The sequence below is a fragment of the Phragmites australis genome, chromosome 3 (genome assembly GCF_958298935.1).
Source record: "Phragmites australis chromosome 3, lpPhrAust1.1, whole genome shotgun sequence".
Lineage (NCBI taxonomy): Eukaryota > Viridiplantae > Streptophyta > Magnoliopsida > Poales > Poaceae > Phragmites > Phragmites australis.
The window spans coordinates 49836919-49859892 of NC_084923.1; the positions used below are offsets into that span (position 1 = coordinate 49836919).

General features: G+C 44.9%; 3 protein-coding genes and 1 pseudogene across 3 annotated transcripts; 2 read left to right on the forward strand and 2 right to left on the reverse strand.

The window, feature by feature from the left end:
• Positions 1 to 1048: 1048 nt before the first annotated feature.
• Positions 1049 to 4958, reverse strand: LOC133913787 (uncharacterized). Its single transcript, XM_062357052.1, has 6 exons — positions 4614 to 4958; positions 2253 to 2511; positions 2123 to 2159; positions 1910 to 2015; positions 1613 to 1723; positions 1049 to 1494 (listed from the first exon to the last, which is right to left on the reverse strand). Exons 1-6 carry the CDS (start codon positions 4728 to 4730, stop codon positions 1378 to 1380), a joined length of 747 nt encoding a protein of 248 aa, XP_062213036.1. The 5' UTR covers positions 4731 to 4958; the 3' UTR covers positions 1049 to 1377.
• Positions 4959 to 7696: 2738 nt separating this feature from the next.
• LOC133910841 (uncharacterized protein At4g14100-like) lies at positions 7697 to 10403 on the reverse strand (annotated as a pseudogene).
• Positions 10404 to 14214: 3811 nt separating this feature from the next.
• LOC133913788 (chemocyanin-like) lies at positions 14215 to 15273 on the forward strand. Its single transcript, XM_062357053.1, has 2 exons — positions 14215 to 14719; positions 14889 to 15273. Exons 1-2 carry the CDS (start codon positions 14545 to 14547, stop codon positions 15086 to 15088), a joined length of 375 nt encoding a protein of 124 aa, XP_062213037.1. The 5' UTR covers positions 14215 to 14544; the 3' UTR covers positions 15089 to 15273.
• A 2835-nt stretch (positions 15274 to 18108) lies between these two features.
• LOC133913789 (basic transcription factor 3-like) lies at positions 18109 to 20208 on the forward strand. The gene is made up of 6 exons (XM_062357055.1): positions 18109 to 18247; positions 18447 to 18514; positions 18605 to 18753; positions 18848 to 18904; positions 19402 to 19440; positions 19853 to 20208. Exons 2-6 carry the CDS (start codon positions 18447 to 18449, stop codon positions 20014 to 20016), a joined length of 477 nt encoding a protein of 158 aa, XP_062213039.1. The 5' UTR covers positions 18109 to 18247; the 3' UTR covers positions 20017 to 20208.
• Positions 20209 to 22974: the final 2766 nt, after the last annotated feature.

A 22974-nucleotide genomic window follows, 5' to 3' on the forward strand; every position in this document is an offset into this window, starting at 1 on the left:
TTTCCCGCGCCTGATGGTGCGTCGTCGGACTCCGGTGACAACGATGCATGATGTGTCGGGCGTCACACCTGCCACCGTATGACCGAAGCTGACGCTGGACACGAAGGTGCCCGCCGGTAGCATGTGGTAGCGGGCCGTTCTTCTCCCTTCTCGCTTTTTCCCTCGTGTGGGTTTCTTGCTTAGGATCCCCACGAACGACGCCATCTATTGAAGCACGAAAGTGCCCCAACAGAACAATACGAGAATCTTACTCACTAAGGAGGACTCAAGCTTGAAAATGGCTAATAGGCTTAAAAAGAGGAAGAAGCAGGAATAATGTAATATCACTGAGTTCAGGGAGGGAGTTTGTGTATGTATGAAGATGAAAAACTAGAGTCCCCTTGCATATCCCTATGAGGCTTATAATTTATAGAGAGAAAGGGGTAGGGAAAATTACTAGTCTAACTCTAAAGTATTATGTTATAACCATGTGTATAGGAAGATATTTTCGATATTTCACCCATTTACATGTGAGGTGATAGCTGGGACTATACTTAATATAATGTCACCGTATGTCGTCTAAATATCCCATGACTAGACGTTTTCTCATCAACTACTTAGTTATTATTTCTTTAATTTAATTAGATGAGAATAAATTACTAATTCAGTTTTTTTAGATTTATGTCGACCCATGACAATATATTACTTAGTTATTATCCTCTTCAGGACTGTTACATGGGACTCAAATCCGTCGGCATTGTCCGGTCCCAACTTGGGCAACTAGATGGGTGAGCCCCGTGACAATCGCCATGCCAGGAAGCAGTGCCGGTTTGCGCGATTCTGCGGGCAGGGCTACGCCCTCTACAGTCTACACTGACCGACAACGTAGCAAGGTCCCGGAAGTGAATGTCGCTTCGTCCTCCTGCTGCTGCTGCTGCGTATTAAGTATATTCACCAGCGGACCGGACCACCAGCGGCACTGTCGATGCTAAATTAAATTCCCTTTGCACCGTGCAGAGCGATGAATTGCTCCTCCTCTTTGCAGATCATTCAGAGCCAAAGCCATGCGTGTACATTCAAATCACAGGCTTCCATGATGCTGCAGTTAGCCGGCGGCTACCAGTAACCTTCCTTATTGGCGCCGTCTGAATACACTAGACGCTTTAAAATACAGGGAGGGGATACACAGAAACCATCTCTCCGTGTCTTCTACTCTACATCATGATGTAGTCGATCGGCCACGGAGATGGAAAAAACGAAGAAGAAGAGTGGTGGTTCACATCGATCAATTGCTAATTTGCTTAGCTGCCGGTAGTGCTCTGACACTCGAGCGTCTACTATAACACGTACTACTCGATAGGGGTAGCTCTTGAACCCCTTCACTGGGTCTCTCTCTTCTCAGTTGGCTGCTGCTGACACGAACCTTAGCTTCCCGCCGTACATCTCCGGCAGCTGGCTCTCGTCAATGGCCTCTCGGAGCGTCTTGTCCAGCTCCTTGTCTGACACGAACACGAACTGCAGGACGCAGCAGCAGCAACAAAGTGTTAGTGCTTTGCAAGCGCAAGCTGTTTCTTTCTTGAGCCTTTCTGTAATTTACAAGGTGGATGATGGTCAGTGGACGTCAGTTAACTACCTTATTCTTGGTGTTGTCGTCGATGAAGGGGTAGACGATCTTCCAGGCCGCCATGAACACGTACGGGACGTGGATCAGGAACACTCGCCCCAGCCTCTCCGGGTAGTAATTCTGCAACACAGACCAATTCATACAGACAGCATTCACCTAGCCATTAGCAGCAGCAGCACACAACAAAGCTTTCAACTGACAGGCTGAAATGATTTTGTTCAGGCTGGGTCGTCGTCAGATAGATGCATCTGGCCCGCCGGCCGAGCTCTCTCTATCGACTAGGTGCAGTGCATGCACGGCACGGACCTGCATGATCTCCAGCCCTGCAAGGTAGGCCCGGATGTCGCAGTTGGAGTAGCCCCAGCCTTTGAGGTCCGCCACGGCTGCAAACTTCTCTTGGTCCCTCGGCAGCCTGCCCAGCAGTTGCGCGTTGAATTCATCAGCACCGCGAAAAAGACGAACAAACATTTCGATGCGAAACAGAGGAGGAAGCAAGTGTTGCAGTGCTAAATCAAGCACCTGGAGACGGTCTTGTCGAGCACGTATATCACATAGCCTGCAGGACCAAACAAGAACCGAGTAAATGTTTTTAGCAAAAGGCAAACTAATCGAGCAAGGACGGACGGATCGATTGAAAATGTTGGCGTACGCTTGAACTCGTCGAGGTCGCGCCTGGAGGGGAAATGCCTGGCGCCGAAGCCGTAGATCATGGGGCGGCCCAGCTTGTCGTAGCCCTGCAGGTAGAGCTTGTCCTGGGCGAGCTCGTTCGCCACCTCCTCCTCGGAGATGAACCCGTTGGGCTTCGCCGCCGGCTTCCACTTGAGGTACTTGAGCAGCATAGCCGACGCCTTGCCGATGTTGTGGTCGCGGGCGCGCAGGAAGCGGCGCAGCATCAAGTCCTCCTCCTCCTGCACTCAGTTGATCAAGCCAGTCAAGATAATTAATCTGTTTTGTTAGCTCGAATAATTTGGCGGTCTGATCAGCATTATGCGCGGGATTTTCAGCACCACGAGTGATACCATCCACTCTATCTACTGTACAGCTTTTTAATCACATTTTCCATCAGACACTCCTAATCATGCTACAACTCACTGTCCCTGTCATCATAAATGCCTATCTATTCTGAAATCTCTATCGTTTTTATAGAAACAATAGAGATTTCAGAGTCGGATCATCGCCGTCGGCTCATCATCCGCAAGCACGAGCCCGTCACACCACCGAAAATAAGTTTGTCGATGCAGCGCCGGTGCTCATGATCACGCCATCATCATTGGGGTCCTCGTCCCATGTTTTTTTTTGTCACCACGCTAACTACCGCTCTGAGTTAACGCCTTCCTCCAACACCTCCATGCCGCCGCCGCCGCCGCCACCCCATAGAGGCCGCCGCCGCCGCCAGTCGAGGTCCACGAACGGATCAACCTGACTTTGTGCACGCGTGTGCTCGTGTTGGTGCTTTAGGCTTGCATCCTCCTCCACGTTTCGACCACGATCACCTCGCTCTTGGCTACCTCGACAATAAAAGGACTATCATCATCTTGAGCTAATCATCGGCTTACACTCTAGTATGAGAGGGCTTACGCTACGACTGTGGGGGATGTTCGAGATTGCCTACGTCTTCACCAAGGGATTGTCTATGTCTGTCTCGGTCCAGTCTGAACGTCTGTGAATAGACACTCAGACTGCGGGAACGTGTTAGACAAATATCATGTTCACACCTTGTGTCCGCACCAGCTTAATATTCACATTAGTCATGCATTCCCACTAGTGTTCACATTAGTCATAATTTTTATTAGTCCTAGCTTGCTATATATATATATATATATGTGTAATCTCTTATAACTTATAAAATCAATCAATCAGTTGTGTGAATTATCTTCGCCAATAATAACTCGTAGACATGCACAATTCATACCATACTATCACACGCATGCTAACTTGTAGATTTTTTTTTTTGAGAAATCTCCTTTGTTTAGGCTAATGAAACTGGAGATTTCTCAAGAAAGCTAGTCTTAAAGCTCTCTGTTTTCCCTATGTTTGATTAGGGAAACGACGTGCCAACGCATAACCTTTGCCTGGGTTTTGGTGCAGAACGTGGTTGGTGGCGGATACAGCTATAAATATCATTGAAAATCGCTTATTTATTGTGGTTATTGAACGATTCGATCTGTACCATTTTTATAAATCGAACGGTTAACTACCAAACTTAAATTTAAAATTCAAAAAATTCAAAAATTTAATAAAATTTGACCAATTTCTACCGAATTCTACCGAATTACTGTGCAAGACCGGTAACCGTTTGCAAAACGGTAACTAAAACTCTGGTGGCGGGTGCCGATCTCGACCAGGTTGAACTGACTGTTGCACAGCTGCATACACGGCAACAAGTCGATTCAAATTTCAATGCAGAATCAGCAAGCAGTCCAACTGCACTGGAAAATCCGGGATGGACGGCGACGTACTTCATTACGCAATGCTCAACAGCTAACTACTTGCTGCCTGACCTTTAACTACCTAGACACGGATGGTGAACCACCCGTCCTAAGTTAAACATATGAGGAAAGTGTGACCGGCCGGCCGGCCATCAATTCCAAAAGCGATGACCAGGAACCAACCACTTTCAGGAGGACTAGACCAAATGGCATGCCATGTGTAGTAACTCGTCAGGGTGCTCTTGTCTGTCAATCAGCATATCGATCGATCAGAGGTTCCGACATTAGAATTTGATTTGATATGTTCCTCCACTGTACATATATAACACTCTTGATTTTGTGCAAATTCTGAGCTAGGCGGCATGGACATGGTGTTCCGGTAGCTTGAGATCTTAGTTACGCTTTGACCAAGTGTTAATTGAGGTAAATAATCTAACTACGAGTTCTACAGTTGTGGACAGAAGGAAATGTTGATCATTTGCAGGGTTCTTCTGTTGATATCATTGCAACTTAGGGAAACAGTGTGATAATACGAAACCAGGGGAGGCAGGGAGGAGAGGAGGGAGACGAATCGATCGAACCTTGCACGCGGGGTCATGCACCTCGGCGACGGCCCTCAGCTCGGCCACCTGCTTCCACTCCGCGGCGTCACCCTCGTGGCCGTTGCGGTGGTTGTTCATTACTCGCTCACAATCCATTGCCGCCTCCCTCCTCGATCGATGGATCTCTCTCTCTCTCTCGTGGCTTGTTGGTTCAGAATTCTGGTAGCTGGCAATGGAAGCGAGGGTGCGGCCGGGAGGTTTTATAGGAGGAGGCTGGGGTCCAGCTCCGAGACGAGCTGACACCGAGAGAGGGGTAACACTGCATTGCTGGGTTCGCCCAGGGGAGAGGGGTGAGCTGTTCGGCTGCTCCCGGGGGCGAAATGGACGCCGGCTATTTATGGCACCGCTAGCTTGATTGCTTGGAGCAGCCGAGGCCGGGCAGGCACTGTGTGTCAGTGTCAGTCACTAACAGCGCGCTACTCTAACAAACGCGCTGTTGCAGCGCCTTGAGTTTCCCGCTCAACATTGACACTTCACTGTCACCCTCGCGCATCTGCTGGAGGCAACAGCACAGCCACAGGACATGGAAAAAGGCGCGCGCCTTTGCAAGCACCATACGCATGTCCTCGGTTTCCTTTTTGGTTTGTGCGCAGCATCGACATGCAGAGGGCCGAGAATAGCTTATATTAGTTATAATCATCTTACTATAATATAATAGTATGAGCTAATAAAGCTTTCATTATCGAAAAAACATGTGTCCTCGAGTGCTCCTTGGACCTCACTATCAGATCGTCAGTGTGGGTGGGTAGGAATTGAAGGTCACTCACTAATGCTAGTACTGTATTGGTTAAGCAGCAGTTCCCAACTGACCGGCGAGTACTCTACCAGCAGGCAGCAGCAAGATCAGGATCGATAGAGCGCGGCCATCGAATTCATTGGATTGACCGGCGATCGAATTCAAGATCAAGATAAAAAAAAAATTGGTACTCCGTAATTGCCTAGTGCCGTTGATTGATCATCAGTTGACGATTGACCAGCGAGTTATGTGCAAACAGCAGCAAGATCGGGATCGGGATGGACCGAGTTTTGCCGCTGCCGCTGCCGCCGATGGAATTCTCCTCTCGTGCCGTTTTGCAGGCATGGGCAAGGGGCCAGGTCAACCAAACCGTCAGTGTCGAAGCTCAGTAGCATCGACAAGGAGTTGTCAAGGACCGGCGAGTAATGGCCCAACAGCAGCAAGACTGACAGTAATCGCTCGGAGTCGAGGTCATTAGGACACGAGCGATCGAATTTCCCTCGTGCCGTTTTCCATCCAGCCTCAACGCCCAACCACCCATGAATGCGACGCCTGGCGTGATGGTGGCCGTGGACCCAACTCGGCCAAAGCCGTACTCCTCGTCCGGCAGGAGAGTGAGGGAGCGGTGGTGGTCGTGGACCCAACTCGGCCGAAGCCGTGCGGTGCGTGGTGGCGTGCACGGGCCAAATGGACACAGCTCAAACCATGAAGCATCTCTATGTTCAAAGCTCTATCATGAAAGGCCGATGATTCGAGTCCAAGCAAATAAAAAGAAGATACAGGAATACAGACTTGGCTTTGAACATCCCCGCGGCGTCGGCCGCTCAAGCGACATGGGGAGCGATAGCCACCTCCAGCCTAACTCCTCTCCGCTGTGAGCTGATGCCTCAAAGCCAGGGCGCCGTGGCTTCTTCCCCCTCCCTTCCTTCCTTCCCCTCCCCTGCCTCTGTTGTGCTTGCTCAAGGCGGATTTGTCGCTGCTTTGGCTAGATCTGTGCTATCCTTCGCCGGATCTACCCTTTTCGATCGGATCCGCACGAGGGTCCATGCGTCTGCTCACCTTGCTGCTGTTATGTTGTTCCTATAGCTCCGGTGGCGGGTGGTGGACATGCGGCCTCTACGCAACCTTTAGATGCCGGCTCTGCTTCCGGCCCCTGGCTAGCTGCTCTTGGTGGGCTGATTCGCCCGGTTGGCTCGGTGGCCGGCGCTACCATCCTCTAGGCATCGGTGCGGCGTGTCTGATAGAAGATCTGTCATTTGCACTACCCTGCTTTGGTGTTGCCCGGCGGTCTTCGTTGCTGCTAGATGGGGCTCCACCCCCGGTCATCTTGATCGATGCGTTGTGCATGTGCTGTGTGCTGCTGGTTACTCTTTTGTAGGTGGCTATTCTCGCCGATCCGTTGAGCCTTAGCGTTCCTCGGGTTGTGCCGTGGTTTGTGGAATCTTGGGCGAAAGCCCTTACAGGCGTCTTGCCATTGCCAACGACGGTGACACCAATGAATGTCATAACCTCTATGGAGGCGTTGTGTCGATACTTCCCCTACGAGATTTCATCGGGTGAAAACCCTGTCCAGCTTTCTGATCGAGCGATAATAGTTCCTCTACCGCTTCCTTCTTGAAGACATCATTTTGGAGAACCTTTATGTTCTTTGTTACAATCAACACCACTTCTTGCAGGGTACACCATCCTCCTTCGTTGTCTCCTTCTAGATAGAGCCTTCCATCACCTTTTGGCACTTCGCGACAATGGTTGCGCTCTGACATTCCAGGACCCCTTCTTTGCGCTTGTGGTTCGACATGGGGGCTACCGACCGTGTTGAGTTGTCAGGCATAGGAGCAGGACTCCTCCTGCAGAGTTGTCGAGAAGTTCTGGTTGAGGTGCTAGCTGGGCGAGTGTTGACGGGATAGCATCGTTGGGTATGGATAGTTGTATACAGTTTTTTGTGTTCGTCGAGTTGTTTGTCACTCTCCGTGCCGAGTCATCTGGTTGTCAAGGGGTTTGAGTTTCTCTTCTTCTCTTGTGTTGCACGTGAGCTGGGCTCCGCGGATTGTATCACTTTGCTTGTTATGGTTTTGGATCCGATTTCCCTTATAAACTGAGCTACTTCTCTTCTTAATGCAACGATGTGTAACTCTACATAATTATATATAAACCCATATCATTTAATCATATCAAAATTCATAGAACAAGTTCAATTAATTTCTCTTTTTATCCCAGCTTCAGTGACCTCTCTTTTGTTACATCTATAAGGCTTACTAGATCATATACTTGATAAACATGTTAGTTTAATTAATTATATTATTATTAATTACTAAAATCACATATGTGACTAAGAAGACCATACACGGGCTACATGTAGTCATGCTGTTACACGGCACCTGTATGCTCGAAGCTACATCGGAGACACATGGGCGGAAGATAAATCCTCATAACACTCCTAGGGATAAAGGTGTCATCATGCCTACCGGAGATGTGGGCGATCCCGCATTCCCACCATCCTTGGTGAAGCAGTACTCAGGCGCCTGCCATCCCGCATCCTCCAGCACTGCTCCCACCTCAAAGCTCATCACATGGGTAGTCCTCCCTGCAGATTGCAGCATGTTTAAACGTCAGATACAGTCATAGAGAAAATAACCCTTCTCTGAACCTGCCGAGGCAGGTAATAAACAAAGCTCTATCATCTCTGCAGAAATGGAGGTTGCGGCTCAAGGTGGAGGGGCAGGGCTTTCGTTGACCAAATGGCAGTGCAAGTGCAAAGACAGGTGTAGAAATTTGTGGAAACCACCTTCAAGTGAATGAAAGTAAATCTCTGAACTGATGTGTTAAACTGTTAATTTGAGCCATGTGTTCGGTAGTAGCTTGTCTTAAGAGTGGTTGTATGTTCTGTAATCTGGCAACCCCAGTGTGTCCATTTGTTATGTTCCGTTCACACCAAGTATGTAGGATTTATGGTTTTCAGCAAGGGCTTGGTTTGATCTCATGGTGACTTCAGGAAAGAGCCATATCCGTACACCCAACCAAACACTACCTTACTAAACTGCAAGGCAAGTTAGTGTTTGTTAATTTGGGAACTGCAACAACACAGGGAGTGTGGCAATCCTGACTTGTACTCGTCGACTAAACAACATTCTTAATTGGTTTAGCTGTTCCTAACTCCCGAGCACGGCAAACTTAATGGAATCCACAAGTTGAATCACTTTAATCACACCACCTTTATCAAGCTAACTTGCAGAGAAGAATGTGATACACTAAGCAATACAGTAAGAAGTATTCTACTTGAAGGGACAACTAAAAGAAGTAGAAGCTAACAAAGGACTGTCAACTAGCATCCGTATAATCTTGCTCGTCACATATATTCTTGACTTGATCAAGCAAACTGGAGCATAAACATGTTAGGCTCCAAGCTAGAACTTTTTCTAGTAAAAGATACTGGCTTGCCTCTTACCATTGATAGGCTCAAAGTGGCAGATTCGAGGAAACGACAGATAGTTGATGCCCTTACATACACTGTGCTGTCTTATATCCAAACCTTATATCTACCTATGTATACCCTTGGTAAGATGACGCCAAAATAAAAAGATGGGCCTCGAAGTAGAAGAGCTTATTTCCCCACAGGTGCAACCTTTATTCATGGGGATAATGCATGTTTGCAAGAACGGATGCCCACAGAAGCAAATATGATGGCTCAGGTAGTAGAAACTTGTTAAAAAATTCAATGTGAGATAGGTATTACAGTTCCACTCCAACCTTTATGACACATCTAATAGGTCATCAGCCTCTGGTAAGAAGGAAACTAGGGGAGACTATAGTAGAGGTTATCCAAAGTATTGGCACATAAAAATCATCAAGGTCTGTTGGCAAAGTTCCTAAACAAAGTTCGAGAATGGAAACTACATATCAGTATGGGAGGATATATGGAGTGGAGACATAAGACCTTTTTTTTTTACAGCCGGGTCCCCTTCCCGGAGCCTACATTGGAGGTCTTAAATGGGGGTGCATGCCCAGGGGTCGAACCTCGGACCGGCAAGGATGCGCCCATGCGCCTTGCCAGTGAGCCGTTTGCTCGCATGTCTAAGGATCACTCAAGTGGAGACCTAAGACCTAAGGAGGCATTTCGTCAGTTATATTCTTTCAGAATGACAGAATTTGCAGCAGTTAGTGATTGTCTTCACTCGATTGGCACCAAATGGGGGAATTTGGAAAATACCATCGCAACGATCACTCAAGTTGGAAAATATCATTAGTGTCTCCATGATATGTGGTCATCCTCACGGCCGATGGTATTTTTCAATACAAACATCTTGGCAATGATATCCATCTAATTTTTCGATCTCAATTTTACCATCGTGTCCTAGATCCCAAACCAAACTAGAGATCACGTCTAGCCCAATGTCGCAGGTCGGACTCTGGACATTGACACTGGTCGGCTTCAACCTAGCACGCCAATTGCGAATGCCCCTCTCTATTTCTATTCGTATTCGATTCGAGAATTCAAGAAGGGAGGGAATTAAGCTTGAAGCAACTAGGGTCTTAGAGGACTGGATGGATTACCTGTGTAGAAGACCCACTTGACGCGTCGCTTGGTTTGGACATCCTCGTAGTGGGTGATGAAGTCGGCCTTGGCCCACGCGTGGCAGTCGAACCCGTCGGCGTCGCGGCGGCCGAGGTAGGCCGCGCCGGGCTGAAGCCAGTCGGGGCGGAGGATGCCGACCCCGACGGCGGCGGAGCGGCAGGATCGGCGCGCCGGGGTGTAGAAGAAGGAGGTGCCGTTGTTCCACTCGGCGTCGTAGAAGGGCGCGTCGGCGGCGAGCGGGTAGCGGGTGACGTGCAGGTTGCGGCCCCGCGGCCAGTCGTACCAGAGGTCGGACAGTGCCGTGGTAGTCCATCACCAGCGTCGCGTGGAACTGCAGCGGCTACGGCGTCGGGGCCGGGTCGCCGGCGGCGGCGTGTGGGGCCGCCGAGAGGCAGAGGAGAAGGAGGGCGACATCTCCGTCGCGGTGGTGGTTGTGCTGCACTGCTGCGTACTCATCGGTCGGAGTGGGGTTAATTATTTTTTATTGGCACATCTAAAAACTACACACAAAAATATCTGAATATAAACATTTTATTCTATTTTTAAACTTTTTTATCTAGATTTGTAACACTTATATACGGCATACTTTAATATATGAAAAAAGAAAATATTTGATAAAAAAATATATCTGTTCTTCTGCTCTAAACGTAGTTATGTAAAAAATTACAAGTAAATTCTAATTGATCTGTGAGCAAATTAAAGAATATGTTAAAGACAATTTAAATCGGGTGTTCAACTATTTATAAATAAATTAAAACAATTTGAAAGCTATATCAGATCTAGCTGCTACATATTTTTTAATAAAAAAGAAGAACAGTTTGTGAACAATTTTACTGTAAAAAAATAAAATAAATTGGTTTAAATTCACAAGTAATTTTGTATACTTTTAGAAAAAAAATATGCATACCATAAAACTAAAACATACGCAGACAATTTGCTTTTTTTCCCACCCGGGAAGTTCCTGATAACTACTTTCCAAGTGCCCATCCTACGGCAGTGCTTTCTCCAAATGCCATCGGATCTCTACGAAACTTCACTTTGAGCATTTTTTTTTTTCGTGACATGGCAACAGATGCAAACTGACCCTTATGCCCTCTTTTTCTTTCTTGGGCTCAGCCTCTCGCTCCTTTGTTGCCTATACTCTACTCCTCTCCTCCCTCAGACCCCTGCACGATCCTGGCTGTGGAAGGAGGAAGAAATGTCACAAAGAAAAAGAGTGAAATGGATATTTCACATGGGCGTCGGAAATAATAAAAAAATGTCAGGTGAAAGGGAAAAAGTTGTTCATCTATACTTACACATTCCTATAAAATACATAAATTAATCAAACAGTTATCATATCAAAATAAATTTCATTCCTTCTTTTAAAAATATATTCAATCTTTCATTATATATCTTCATATCTAGATATACATTTTGGAGAAAGTGTTTCACCATTCGCACATCGCCTCCACCACAATTTACCATAAAGTTCACGTCTCTTACACTGTCTTTACATCAAGATACTATACGAGATTTGTTCTCATTTTCTCACAAATCAGTCATCATCTTGATCTTCGTTGCATCGTTGCTACAGACGATCAACTCTAGATGATATGATCTTTTCATCCTGCTATCCAGGTACTCGTAATTCTCCCCCATCCTCCTCTGAAATTACATAATTATATTGTAGATTTCATATATAAAAATATATCTTCTAATATGTTATATCCTTTTACCTTTTTAAATTAATATATCTAAATTGATTTTACGTGTAAAATTACAACACGACTAAATATCATTTGGAAAGTATGACTAAGTGCATACTGGAGTGGTGGCAGTCAACCGAATGGAGCGAACATAACGGGGGTACTGAACTGGATTTTCATGGAACTTTGTGGATTATGGAGTTGATGAGCGTCTGCTTTAGTGGAAACCATATACTCCATCGCACGCTTGCAAATTTCTTCCAAATCGCACTAACACGTGGCGCTCCGTGGTTGTATGGGGAGGGACGGGTCGGTAGGAAGTGGGTTTGAATTTTTAATTTCAAACGTATTTCCTCTCGAGCTGTGTGCGTGCTTTGAAAACCGTTTGAACAATGATGTTTGTTTACAATTAATGTAACAAAGTAGTAATATCTTTTTTTAATTCTCTTATTTATTCTTTCTCAAAAAAACTAGTCAGTAAAGTTGCCTAATATGCAGTGGTGGAGCTAGAATTTCATCACTAGATGTGCTCGTAGAAAAAAAATTAATTCAATATACAAGTACAAAATTTACTAAAAGTACAATATAAATATATTAAAAAATTTACAAGTAAAACTAAGTCAATATTTGACTATAGTAGTGCCAAAACTTTTATATTACTTTGAAAAATTACAGCTAATTAGTTGTCATTATCTGAACCCATACCAACTAAAGTTATAACAAATTTAACATCTTAAGATATCAGCTTCTTGAAGTTATTATCTGATGAGGTAATAACAACTCTAAAATATTTCTATAAAATTTTATTTTGGTGGCATAATACAACATCATCATAGATAGTAGTAGATACTAGTACATAGCACTACATAATGAGAAAGGAACAATCCAACAATTATCCTAAAGGAACTTAGAAAGATATACGGAGATCAGCAAATGCCTTAAACTTCTAAAATTCTTAGATAATAACTGAAAACAACACATAGTATACCGAAGAATACTAAATCATTTACTACAATACCAGTCAATCCTTTCTAATCACAGTGGTTCTTGTTCTGGTCTTCTTGAGTTTGTAAGGAGATAACCGAAAACAACTTGCTACACAAATAGACTGCTAAGAGTTGACCTAGAAGTAAAAAGAAGAATTGATACCTGTTAAACCTTTTGAAATTTGGGTGTGACCGGGCACACTGCGCACCCCTAGCTCTGCCCCTGCTAACGCGTTACGATGCCACCAACCCAAAGGCGAAGGCAACTGTCGGAAGTCTGCGATTCGGGGGAGAAAACTCCCTGCAAAATAAGGTGAAATTTGAACCTGAAAGTTCGGCAAATCAATGGAGGTTCCCCAACCAGGTTGAAAGTAGAAGAGTTTGGGAACGAAAGATTTCCAGCAGTCTGCTCAAAATGACCGAACTGAAAGTTGTACTAGTAATTTACAGTAGCAATAACCAGGGTGTGATCAAGACTCTGAAAAGAGTGGTCAGTCGTACGTGTCGGAGTCTTAGTAGATGGAAACCCTGAGCTTGAATATAATGGCGATAGTGCAGAGTACGCTTGTTTCAACAATGCTTTAGCTAGTAGTGCTAATGCTTTAACAATGTTCTTATTTAATTCCCGTGATTAACCCGTGCATTAATCTATCTGATGGATGTTGCTGACTTGCTGTTGGGAGCAGCGACCCAGCAGCTAACAGTCGCTGTTTGGTACTGAATACATACAATGATACAATGTGGAGTCGCAGATGGATGAACTAGGGGTGCAAATGGTACAGACATTTTTCGACCGTTCGACACGGTTTAAATATGAGATGATCGATATTTATGTCTGATAGTGTTTAATATTATCCGTCCGTATTCAATCCGATATTTTTATCTGAATATTAGGTGTTACGAGAAAATCTAGTACGATTTCACTTTAAAATATGATAATATATAAGTAGACTGTCATACATTCTTAAATAAATAATATTGAATGCTCTTATTTTTATATATTATCGATCACTCTCTCGTTGTGCTCATTTTAATTGTACCCCTCTACTATTTAATGTGATGTGTGAGGATGCAAATGAAGTAAAAAATTCTATCAATCCAACTATCTGACTCCGAAGGGATTCAAAACAAATATAAATTAACTGGTATTCGTGTCCGACACTATTTAATATTGTCTGTATCTGATCTTACTCCGAAAAAAAGTTATAGTATAAAATATAAGATCAATAATATCTATTCGTATTCGATCGGATTTCACCCTACATGATCAGATGTGAGTACCAGCTAGTCACAAATGTTCCGGTCGATCGACGGCGACTTGACATATTGATCGACGTAGATGTGCTCGTCTTGGGCACCACTCCGAATTGCTCTAGCTAGCTTTGACGTCAAGGCAACGCTACTATACTTTGTAGACGTGAGCAGCACAACCTTCTATGAACAGGTAATCGCACGCGGATACACTGTACCAATCAAGCTGGGAAACGGTGTGACGAAGAAGATGTATATATGTTGTGTTGACTTGTTGTAGGGGTGATTTGTATATGTAGCATCCGCTCGTTAGCTTTTACGTTTTTCCACACTTGCTTGACGTTGTCGGCTCTCCAAACCATCTTCGTCTTCGTCTTCCTCCACCGGCGTCGACGTCGTCGTCGGTCCAAAAGTAATGGCGCGCCTCCATTGTGGGTCGTTGGCCGAACCCCATTTCATTCTCCTTTTCCATCTCCGCCGGGCCTACTTACCTTCACGCCTCCACTTTCATCTTTCATGGAGCCTATAAAACCAGACCCCCCGCCCTCCATTGCTAACCACCAGTCCACTCACTCTTCTCGCTCATACATAGATAGCAAGTGCAAGTGCAAGTGCAATTGCTTTCTGTGTCTGAACATTCAGGTGGGTAAGGTAGCCAGTGGTGAGAGATCGAGCAATGGCGCAGGGAAGAGGCAGTGGTGCTGCGGTCCTTGCGCTGCTGCTCCTCTGCGTGCTCCTCCACAGCCAGGTCGCCGAGTCGGCCATGTTCACCGTCGGCGACCGCGGCGGTTGGACCTTCAACACCAACAGCTGGACCAACGGCAAGCGCTTCAAGGCCGGCGACGTCCTAGGTGAGTAGTACGTCAGAGTGCGAGCTTAATTAATTTTTGACCAAACTAAACGTTGATTTGATACAGCACCAGCAGATTATTAACGGTCGATCGATCATTAATACCCCAACCAGAGTAGCTAGCAAATGAATGCATCAGTATGGGCTGCTGATTGTGACGGTGCATGCAGTGTTCAAGTACGACTCAACGGCGCACGACGTGGTGGCGGTGAACGCAGCGGGGTACAAGGGTTGCACCAGGCCCCGCGGCGCCAAGGTGTACAAGTCCGGCAACGACCGCGTCACGCTCGCGCGCGGCACCAACTACTTCATCTGCAGCATCCCCGGCCACTGCCAGTCCGGCATGAAGATCGCCGTCACCGCCGCCTGACCGGCCGGCGGCCGGAACCTCATAATTATACATCTGATCGATATACACCTACTGTTGTTATCATCTCTACATATATAATGTTTGGTTTTGAGTTGTGTGCTTCATGGTCACTGCATGTATGCATGTACACAGTGCGTGATTCATGCAAATTTTATATGGTTGTGAATAAAGAAGGCATGTGTACACGACTGCTGTGGCTGCTTGTGTAAAGTAATAATATTGTGTACGTTGAGAATGCATATATGAATCTGCGGGATTCGGATTGCTTCGGCAAAGGCAGATGTGGTACAGTGGCACTAAAATCATGACTGTTCATTCACGATAAAAAATACCAACTGCAATGTACTGTGGCACTAAAATCATGACTGTTCATTCACGGAAAGGCAGACGAGAAAATACCAACTGCAATTTACTGTAGCATCTCTGACTTTGCCGTACGCGAATCCGAATCCGCATGGGGCAATTGACTGGTGGTATAAAGACCATAACGACACATCATGCACCCATCACCATGACGTCACACTAACATTATGCATGCGAGTGTCACATTCATTCGCATAGCCATTCTCACTACACACATTCATTCACATCCTACTCCCTTAAAAGATCCGCCGCCACCGACAAGCATTAGAACCGAAGTAGCTACCGTGGCCCCAATAGAATTAAAGATTTTTATAAAATGCAGAAGTGCTATTAATAAACGCATAAGTCCATTGAACAATACTGTGTGTGTGTTGAGAATGGCTATGTGAATGAATGTAACGCATGCATGCATAATGTTGGGGTGACGTCATGGTGTTGTATGGTATGTTGTCATGGCCTTTATACCACCAATCGACTGCCCCATGCGGCCATGCCATTGGTGCCGTCCGATTCTTGCAGTACGCCCATGCGCTCTAAAGTCTCGAAAGTCAGTAAGAAATCATTAAAATAGTATTTAACTTCAATAATTAATTAAAATATCGTTTTAGTAGTCCTGACACATGTTTGTATTTAACATTGGAACATATGTCTTCCTAACATATCACATCGCAATAAAGTTTAATAAAAAAATAAGTAATTAAATTATATTACAAGTTCTTAAACATCCACAGTTTGTTATAATTTACAATAAAAGAGAGTTAGGAGAAGACTGAAACTAATCAACTTATAGAGAAAAAAGAACTATGCAGCAGAAGTTAAACTAAAAAAGAGGATGTAATAATATACCCTTAGGCTCCATCACAAAAGTACGAACTCTGAGTAGTTGACTACTCATATTCGCCATTACCCGTAGCGAGCATGAATTAGCTAAAGACTAGCTCCTCCTGATCGAAAGCACTTGAAAGAGCAGCGTGAGTATAAAGATACTCACAAAACTTAATTTATATTATGTACTTATAGATAATCCGACTCCAAGGATTATAAATTAGGATGTTAACAAGAATACGACCATATAATTAGGTAAGTTTATATGCGAAAGTACAATTTGATAAAAACATGTATAAACATCTAGACTTAACTAACACAACTATCTAACCATTAACCATCAGTTGAACATATATGTAAAAGAACTATAGTAATAATATATGTAAAGAACCATCTCAACCTAACAACCATCTCAAACTAAACTTGAAACTATATGACTGCTGCAAATCGACAAAAGCATGCTCATGACCGAGAGCACAGCATTTCGAAATATTTTTACACTGCAGGGGGTACAACTTTACCCACAAGACTTGAGGACCATACGACTTAAGTGACCACACAGGTCCACCCAAGGGATACTCGTGTCAATATTTCCCAATAAGTCCTAACCGTTTGAATCAGGCATTGCTCGGTGCGGAGCCCACTTAGATTAACTCTCAGAGCAACCTCAAGTGACTCTTACAAACCCGTCTGCTCACACCGTCGATGTGCAACCTCAAATGATCGCAGCTACAAAGATATTCGACCTATCTTACCATTAGATCGACATGTGCTAAGTACAGTAAGTGCTAGAGTCAATTACAACAACGATAGGTGCTTAAGCAACACAAGCGGTCTACGGTATCTGGTTCCTCTCCTGACCTACCCCGGAGAACTCCACATCGGGGCAAGAGAAACACCCCTAACACCACTCACATCTCACCTCATCCTCACTACTCAACCAACCAACATCATCAACTCAACATTGTTATCAATGTGTCAGTGATTAAATCCTATAGCTTGCGAACGGAGTTGAACTACCGCTCGGCTTCTACCGAAGAATCTATGTATGACTAAGTATTTCGATTAACTTTTAAACTATACCATTAACAAGTTAAATCCCGGTTACACGAAGATAGATCACCAATGACTCAAGACGGGGTGTAAATGTATCAACATAGGTTCTACCAATACAAGACCCGACGTCGACTCAACAATATGCATAACGTACATAAAACATATTTTATCACATTAGATACATATGATCAAAATTAATGGAAGAAACATGCTTAGATGCTTATCTTGCTGCTCAGACGGCTGTCTGATGCTATTCACACAGAATTCACAAAACATGTGTGGCTCGATGTCACCTTCAACCACACCCGCGTCACGCTCCGGTTCCTTGTTCATTAAAGAAAAACGTATGCAATAATGAGTATGAATAAGGTGCAACAATGTATACTATAATATGTATAACAACAAGCTAAAAGTGCAAGAAATACGAAATAATAGCAAACTCTGCGATCTAAACAACTTCGAAAAGCTAACAGGAAGCCGAAGACTCCGGGTTGAACTCGAAACCTCCGGGTTGTACTCCGGACGGGGGCTCTCTGCTAAATCTAAATCGAATTAACTCGAACCATTCAGGTTGAGCAGATTATCTAGGTGAGGCTCTGAGCGAGAGTGCTCAGTTAAAAGTATCGCGAATTACCTGGATCCTCCGGGTTTAACTCGAACTATCCGGGTTGAGTGGATTCGATATGCACCTCAAAATGAGCCCAGGAGTTTTGGATGGGCCGGCCCATCCAAACCTGCTTGCACGAGTGCATGAAATGGAGAAAACTCAGGGTCCTGGGCGCAAAACTGAAAACCCTATAATCCTCTCCGAAAACCTACGCCATTCTTGCGCCGCCGCCGCCTCCTCCTCCGTCTGCCTCCACTCCTCCCTGCTCGCTCGTCCCTCATCGGCCGCCGCCGCCCTCCACCGTCAAGGTCATTCTTTTCTACCACTCGTCCTCCGAGATCATCGTACCCAATCGGCGAATTTGGCATGGTTTCCTCTTGCGCGTGGTTTAGATCAGTCCACTACGATTGCCAGTCGCCGTAGAACCGATCCAGTCTCGCGAGAGATCCGTGCTCTTGTGGTTCCTCCCTTGACCTGCGGTGTTTGACTGCTTCGTTGGTTGCGCAGATGAACAAGGAGAGGCTCATGAAGATGGCGGGCGCCGTCCGCACGGGCGGGAAGGGCACCATGCGCAGGTACGTGCTGTTAACTCGCTCACGTGGCTTGACTGATGTGCTGTTCATCTATGTCGATGCCAATGGTAAAAGCTTGAGCTTTTGGTTCAGGAAGAAGAAGGCCGTCCACAAGACGGCGACCACGGACGACAAGAGGCTGCAGAGCACGCTCAAGAGAGTGGGGGTCAACACCATCCCTGCAATCGAGGAGGTCAACATCTTCAAGGACGATCTCGTCATTCAGTTCTTGAGTCCCAAAGGTCTCTCGTTGTTGATAGTTGCTGTTACATATAGTTGAAAATGCCTAGTATTAATTGACTTGCTTATGTGACGTTCTCTTCTCTACCGACGCAGTGCAAGCATCCATCGCGGCAAACACATGGGTGGTCAGTGGATCTCCACAGACGAAAAGTATTTCTCGTCTTTTTGCTCCATTTGATTGAACAATCATTTGCTTATGCTACTAGTTACAAAAACTTCTTAGATCGGTGGAAATTCTTCTTATGCCTTTGTTGGGAATCCAAGTACACGTTTATCATTTACACTTGCACACTTCTGCACCTCATTAGTCTGAATAAAATTGTACCCTTATCTTAATGGGTAGGATTAGGCCCAGTGCCTTTTGGATTGGCAGAGAAAATTAGTTCATTTTCCGTTGTCAGGAGTGATTGGCTTAAATCCCATCCAAACTAGCACTTGCAAATCTGGCACTAGTTCCACATTCTACATACTTATGCATCCAGTGTTGATGGTCTTAAGCAATGGATATATGCTCCTGCTTTGTAGAAAAAAGCCAACTTATGGTCAACCTCACCCCTGCCTTAGAATTTCTCTATTTATCTAGCATTGTCAATATTGTTTTATCTTGTTGGCTTATGGACATTGTTTAATATTGTGTAACTTGACAGAGCTACAAGATGTTCTTCCTCAGATCATTAACCAACTGGGTATGTTACTCCCTGTGCCTTAATGACATCATCCATTAAATACTCTATTTTTTATCTATCTGGCATTTGCTTGGTTAATTATTTCATCATTGATTTTAGCTCCCTATCTTTCAATGTTAGAATAATTCCAATGTTCAAATTCTCTTTTCCACTCTTGTATTTTCTTGTTGGTTACCGGCCACCAGAATGAATGTCACTGGAAATAAGTGTATCTGTTCTGTTTACTGTCTGCTAGTTGGCGATAATTTTACCTGCTTTGTAGTGGGTATGCTTGTTGACTTCCTGTTGTGCCTCCCTATTTCTGTATTAGTTTCAAACATAAAAATAATGATATCGAAAGAAGTATAAGCATTCGTTCTTGTAACCTGATTACAAAGGATATGAAAGACTAAGACCCATTTCGTTCTTACAGGTCCGGACAACATGGAGCACTTGAAGAGGATTGCTGAAGAGATGCAGAAGCAGGTAGCTGCAGCAGGTGCTGCTGCACAGGCAAAGGAAGATAATGACGATGACGTTCCAGAGCTTGTTCCTGGGGAGACTTTCGAAGAAGTAGCTCAGGAGACAAAAGCATAAGACTCCAATAGTGAAATGTTACTTGACCACGGTTATGAGCTCATGGTTTTCAGTGATGGCACTCTTTTGCACCCTCCTCTTAGGCCAGCCGCTGTTTGTATTTGCAGTTGGAAACTTCTAGTTTCTCCAAGCTTTTACCTAAGGTTATGCATGTTGAAATGCCATGGAATCCATTAAACTGCTTTTTGGTTACATTTCTGGTTAGTTCAAAACATATGAGCACCAGGTCAAGGTTTTGCTGAGTTTCTCCACTTCATCCCTATTTTTTGTGCTGACGTGTGATATTTGGTGAGGTAGCTATTTGCAAGGATACTGCAATTGTGCCTCGCCTTGTTCACTTCCCATTTCTGACATGCAGGGATCACGAGGTCATCTGAAAACTAGCAAAATAGAACTGAATTACGTTCCTTGTTGAGAATTTGAGTGGTGGCAAGATTGGAAGATCAGTATTCACAGGCTTGATCAGTTGCAAGAAAAAATGTTTCGTGTTCTTAAGATTTTTTTTCTTAAGAAAAAAAACAGTTACATGAGTTTCTCCATATCCATTTTTGGGCAATTTGCCAAAATACCAGCGGAAAGTAATTCAGTTCAAATTCACTAATATCATTGACAAGTATTTTAGTAAAATGCAAATTCACTAATATTATTTTTCTTCGCCGCTACCTCTTCTCCGTCACCTCCCAAGCTTCATTGTTGCCCTCTGCTGTCTTCCTCTTGCACAAGCAAGACTTCCACCTCTTTGTCAACTTGTTCCCTAGCCTTCGCCCTCCATTGCCTCCTTCCCTGGCACCAGCTACCATATTCTGCGTCGCTTTTGGCCAGGAAACAAGGAGGCTACTTGGGCAAGCTAAATTTTGGTCATACTTAGAAAATTTGAATTTTGTTTGATTTAAGGTCAAAATTTGGTTGTATCTTGAAAATTTTAAACGGCTAAATTTTTCTATAGCAAAGTTATGTAATATTTTGATGTCTAAAATGACTGCACTATTTTTGGATCGTCAAAATTTTAGTTTGACCTAAAATCAAACATTACTTGGCATGACCAAATTTTGGTATGACCAATACTGAGGGTGAGAACCAAATAGCCCTAAAATGGCAATGCTGGCAAGTTGCATTTTTTGGCATAAGAGGTTGCGGGTTCTCACATTTTTGATGTCTTGCATTTTCTTGAGGGGTTGCATCTTCACATTTCGCTGTGTTGCTATTTCTCTCATATGATTGCATTATTCTAAACAGTGGTTGCATCGAAAAATCCTATGCAACTTGATGTAAACAATCTATTAATACTCTACACAGATGAAGCAATCTTTTAGGAGATAAGCTGAAGTTCTGGACAATTATTCGCAGAATTACAAATAACAATCAAAATTGTTACTTTACTAGTTACTACTTGAGCAGAATTAAACGCAGAGAACCTGAAAAAAAAACACAATGCTGAGTGAAAAAATCATGGCCGGAATTCAAAACACAGCTTAACAGAAATGGATGAAGAGCAAGAATATTTCAGCAAGATCATGGAAATCAAAACTGAAGCCCTGAGTATATTGTGCCGATCAACAAAATTACTATGCTACATAATCTGAGATGGGACACAAAATCTGTACTCACAGACAACATTAATTCGCGTGCCAGTTTGGGCACGGCAAATAATCCTCACAAGATCAAAGAAACATCTGTAGCGCCTGATGAGCATTAATCGATCAGGTCGGTAGCTCTGCACCCATGGATGAACAGCTTGATGGAATTGTCATCCTCAACCTCGTCACAAGGAGGGGTCTTTTATCTCGGCCTTGGCGGCGCGCTGAGGCGCCTCGCGGATGTTGCGGATGGGCATGCGGACCATCTTGCCGGCGAACATGGGGTTGAGGTCGGCGGAGTACTTGACGGTGCAGTGGTGAGCGTCGGAAGTGACGACCCTCGCCGGCAGCCAGATCATGAGGCAGCACTTCTCGGTGAACTGCAAGAACCTCGTGCGCACGTAGACGGCGGTCCCGGGCGCAAGCCGCCTCGCCGGGTGCACGCTCTCGGCGCCGCGCGGCGCCATGAACTCGGATCCCGGGCGCGCCGCAGGCTTCCTCGCTCCGTGCGTCGTCGATGCTGTCATCTTGGACGAAGACGGTCGCGGCGAATGGCCGCGGAGGGCGCCACTGAGCGAGCAATCTTTTCGGGAGCCAACGCGATGTCGGGCATCGAGGGCGCCGTGACCTTGGAGGTGCACGGCGGGCGTCGAAGGCTGGTGCGGCCTGGTGGCGGAGGATGCCATCAGGACGCGTGACTGCGGCGCCGGATGAGCCATCTTCTGGGCCGGCGACGCGATGGCGGGTGTCGAGGGCGCCGTAACGACCTCGACGGTGGAACACGGCGGGCGCGGCCTGGCGGCGGAGAGCCATCTTCATTTTTCTGAAGTTTTTAATACCAAACCCATCTTTTTTCTTAGGTCCGCAGATTCTCTCACTTAACTAGATGGGTTTTTTATACCCCCACTACAGTGTGAAATACTCTCCAAATAAACTTAGCAAAGTAGCTCCCTATTCAAAGATGTTAAATAGTTTCATCATTGCTAAAAAAATGAAAATCTTGTTCCGCTTGTGCCCATTAACACCTAAGTCGTGAACAACTGTAGCGTAGGCTCACACAATTTTTTTCTGAAAACTTTCTTTAAAACTTTGAGAAAAACTTTTCTTGTGTAAACTTTTTCTCAAAACTTTTTTAAATTAAAATTTTCTCGTGTAAATTTTTCAAAAACGAAAAAACATTGGAGTGAATTTTTTCTAAAAACAGAAAGAGCAGAGGCTATCATGGTGATACCTCCTTCGCTTCCTACGCGCGCTAAATAGCAGGACTCCTAGAAACACAAGCAGCAATGATCTCGATTTTATTCCTTTTCCTTTTTTGGTGAGAGATAAGCCATTATCTTGATTAGGCCATGGCGTGGCAGCTCGTTTACATCTGCATCGA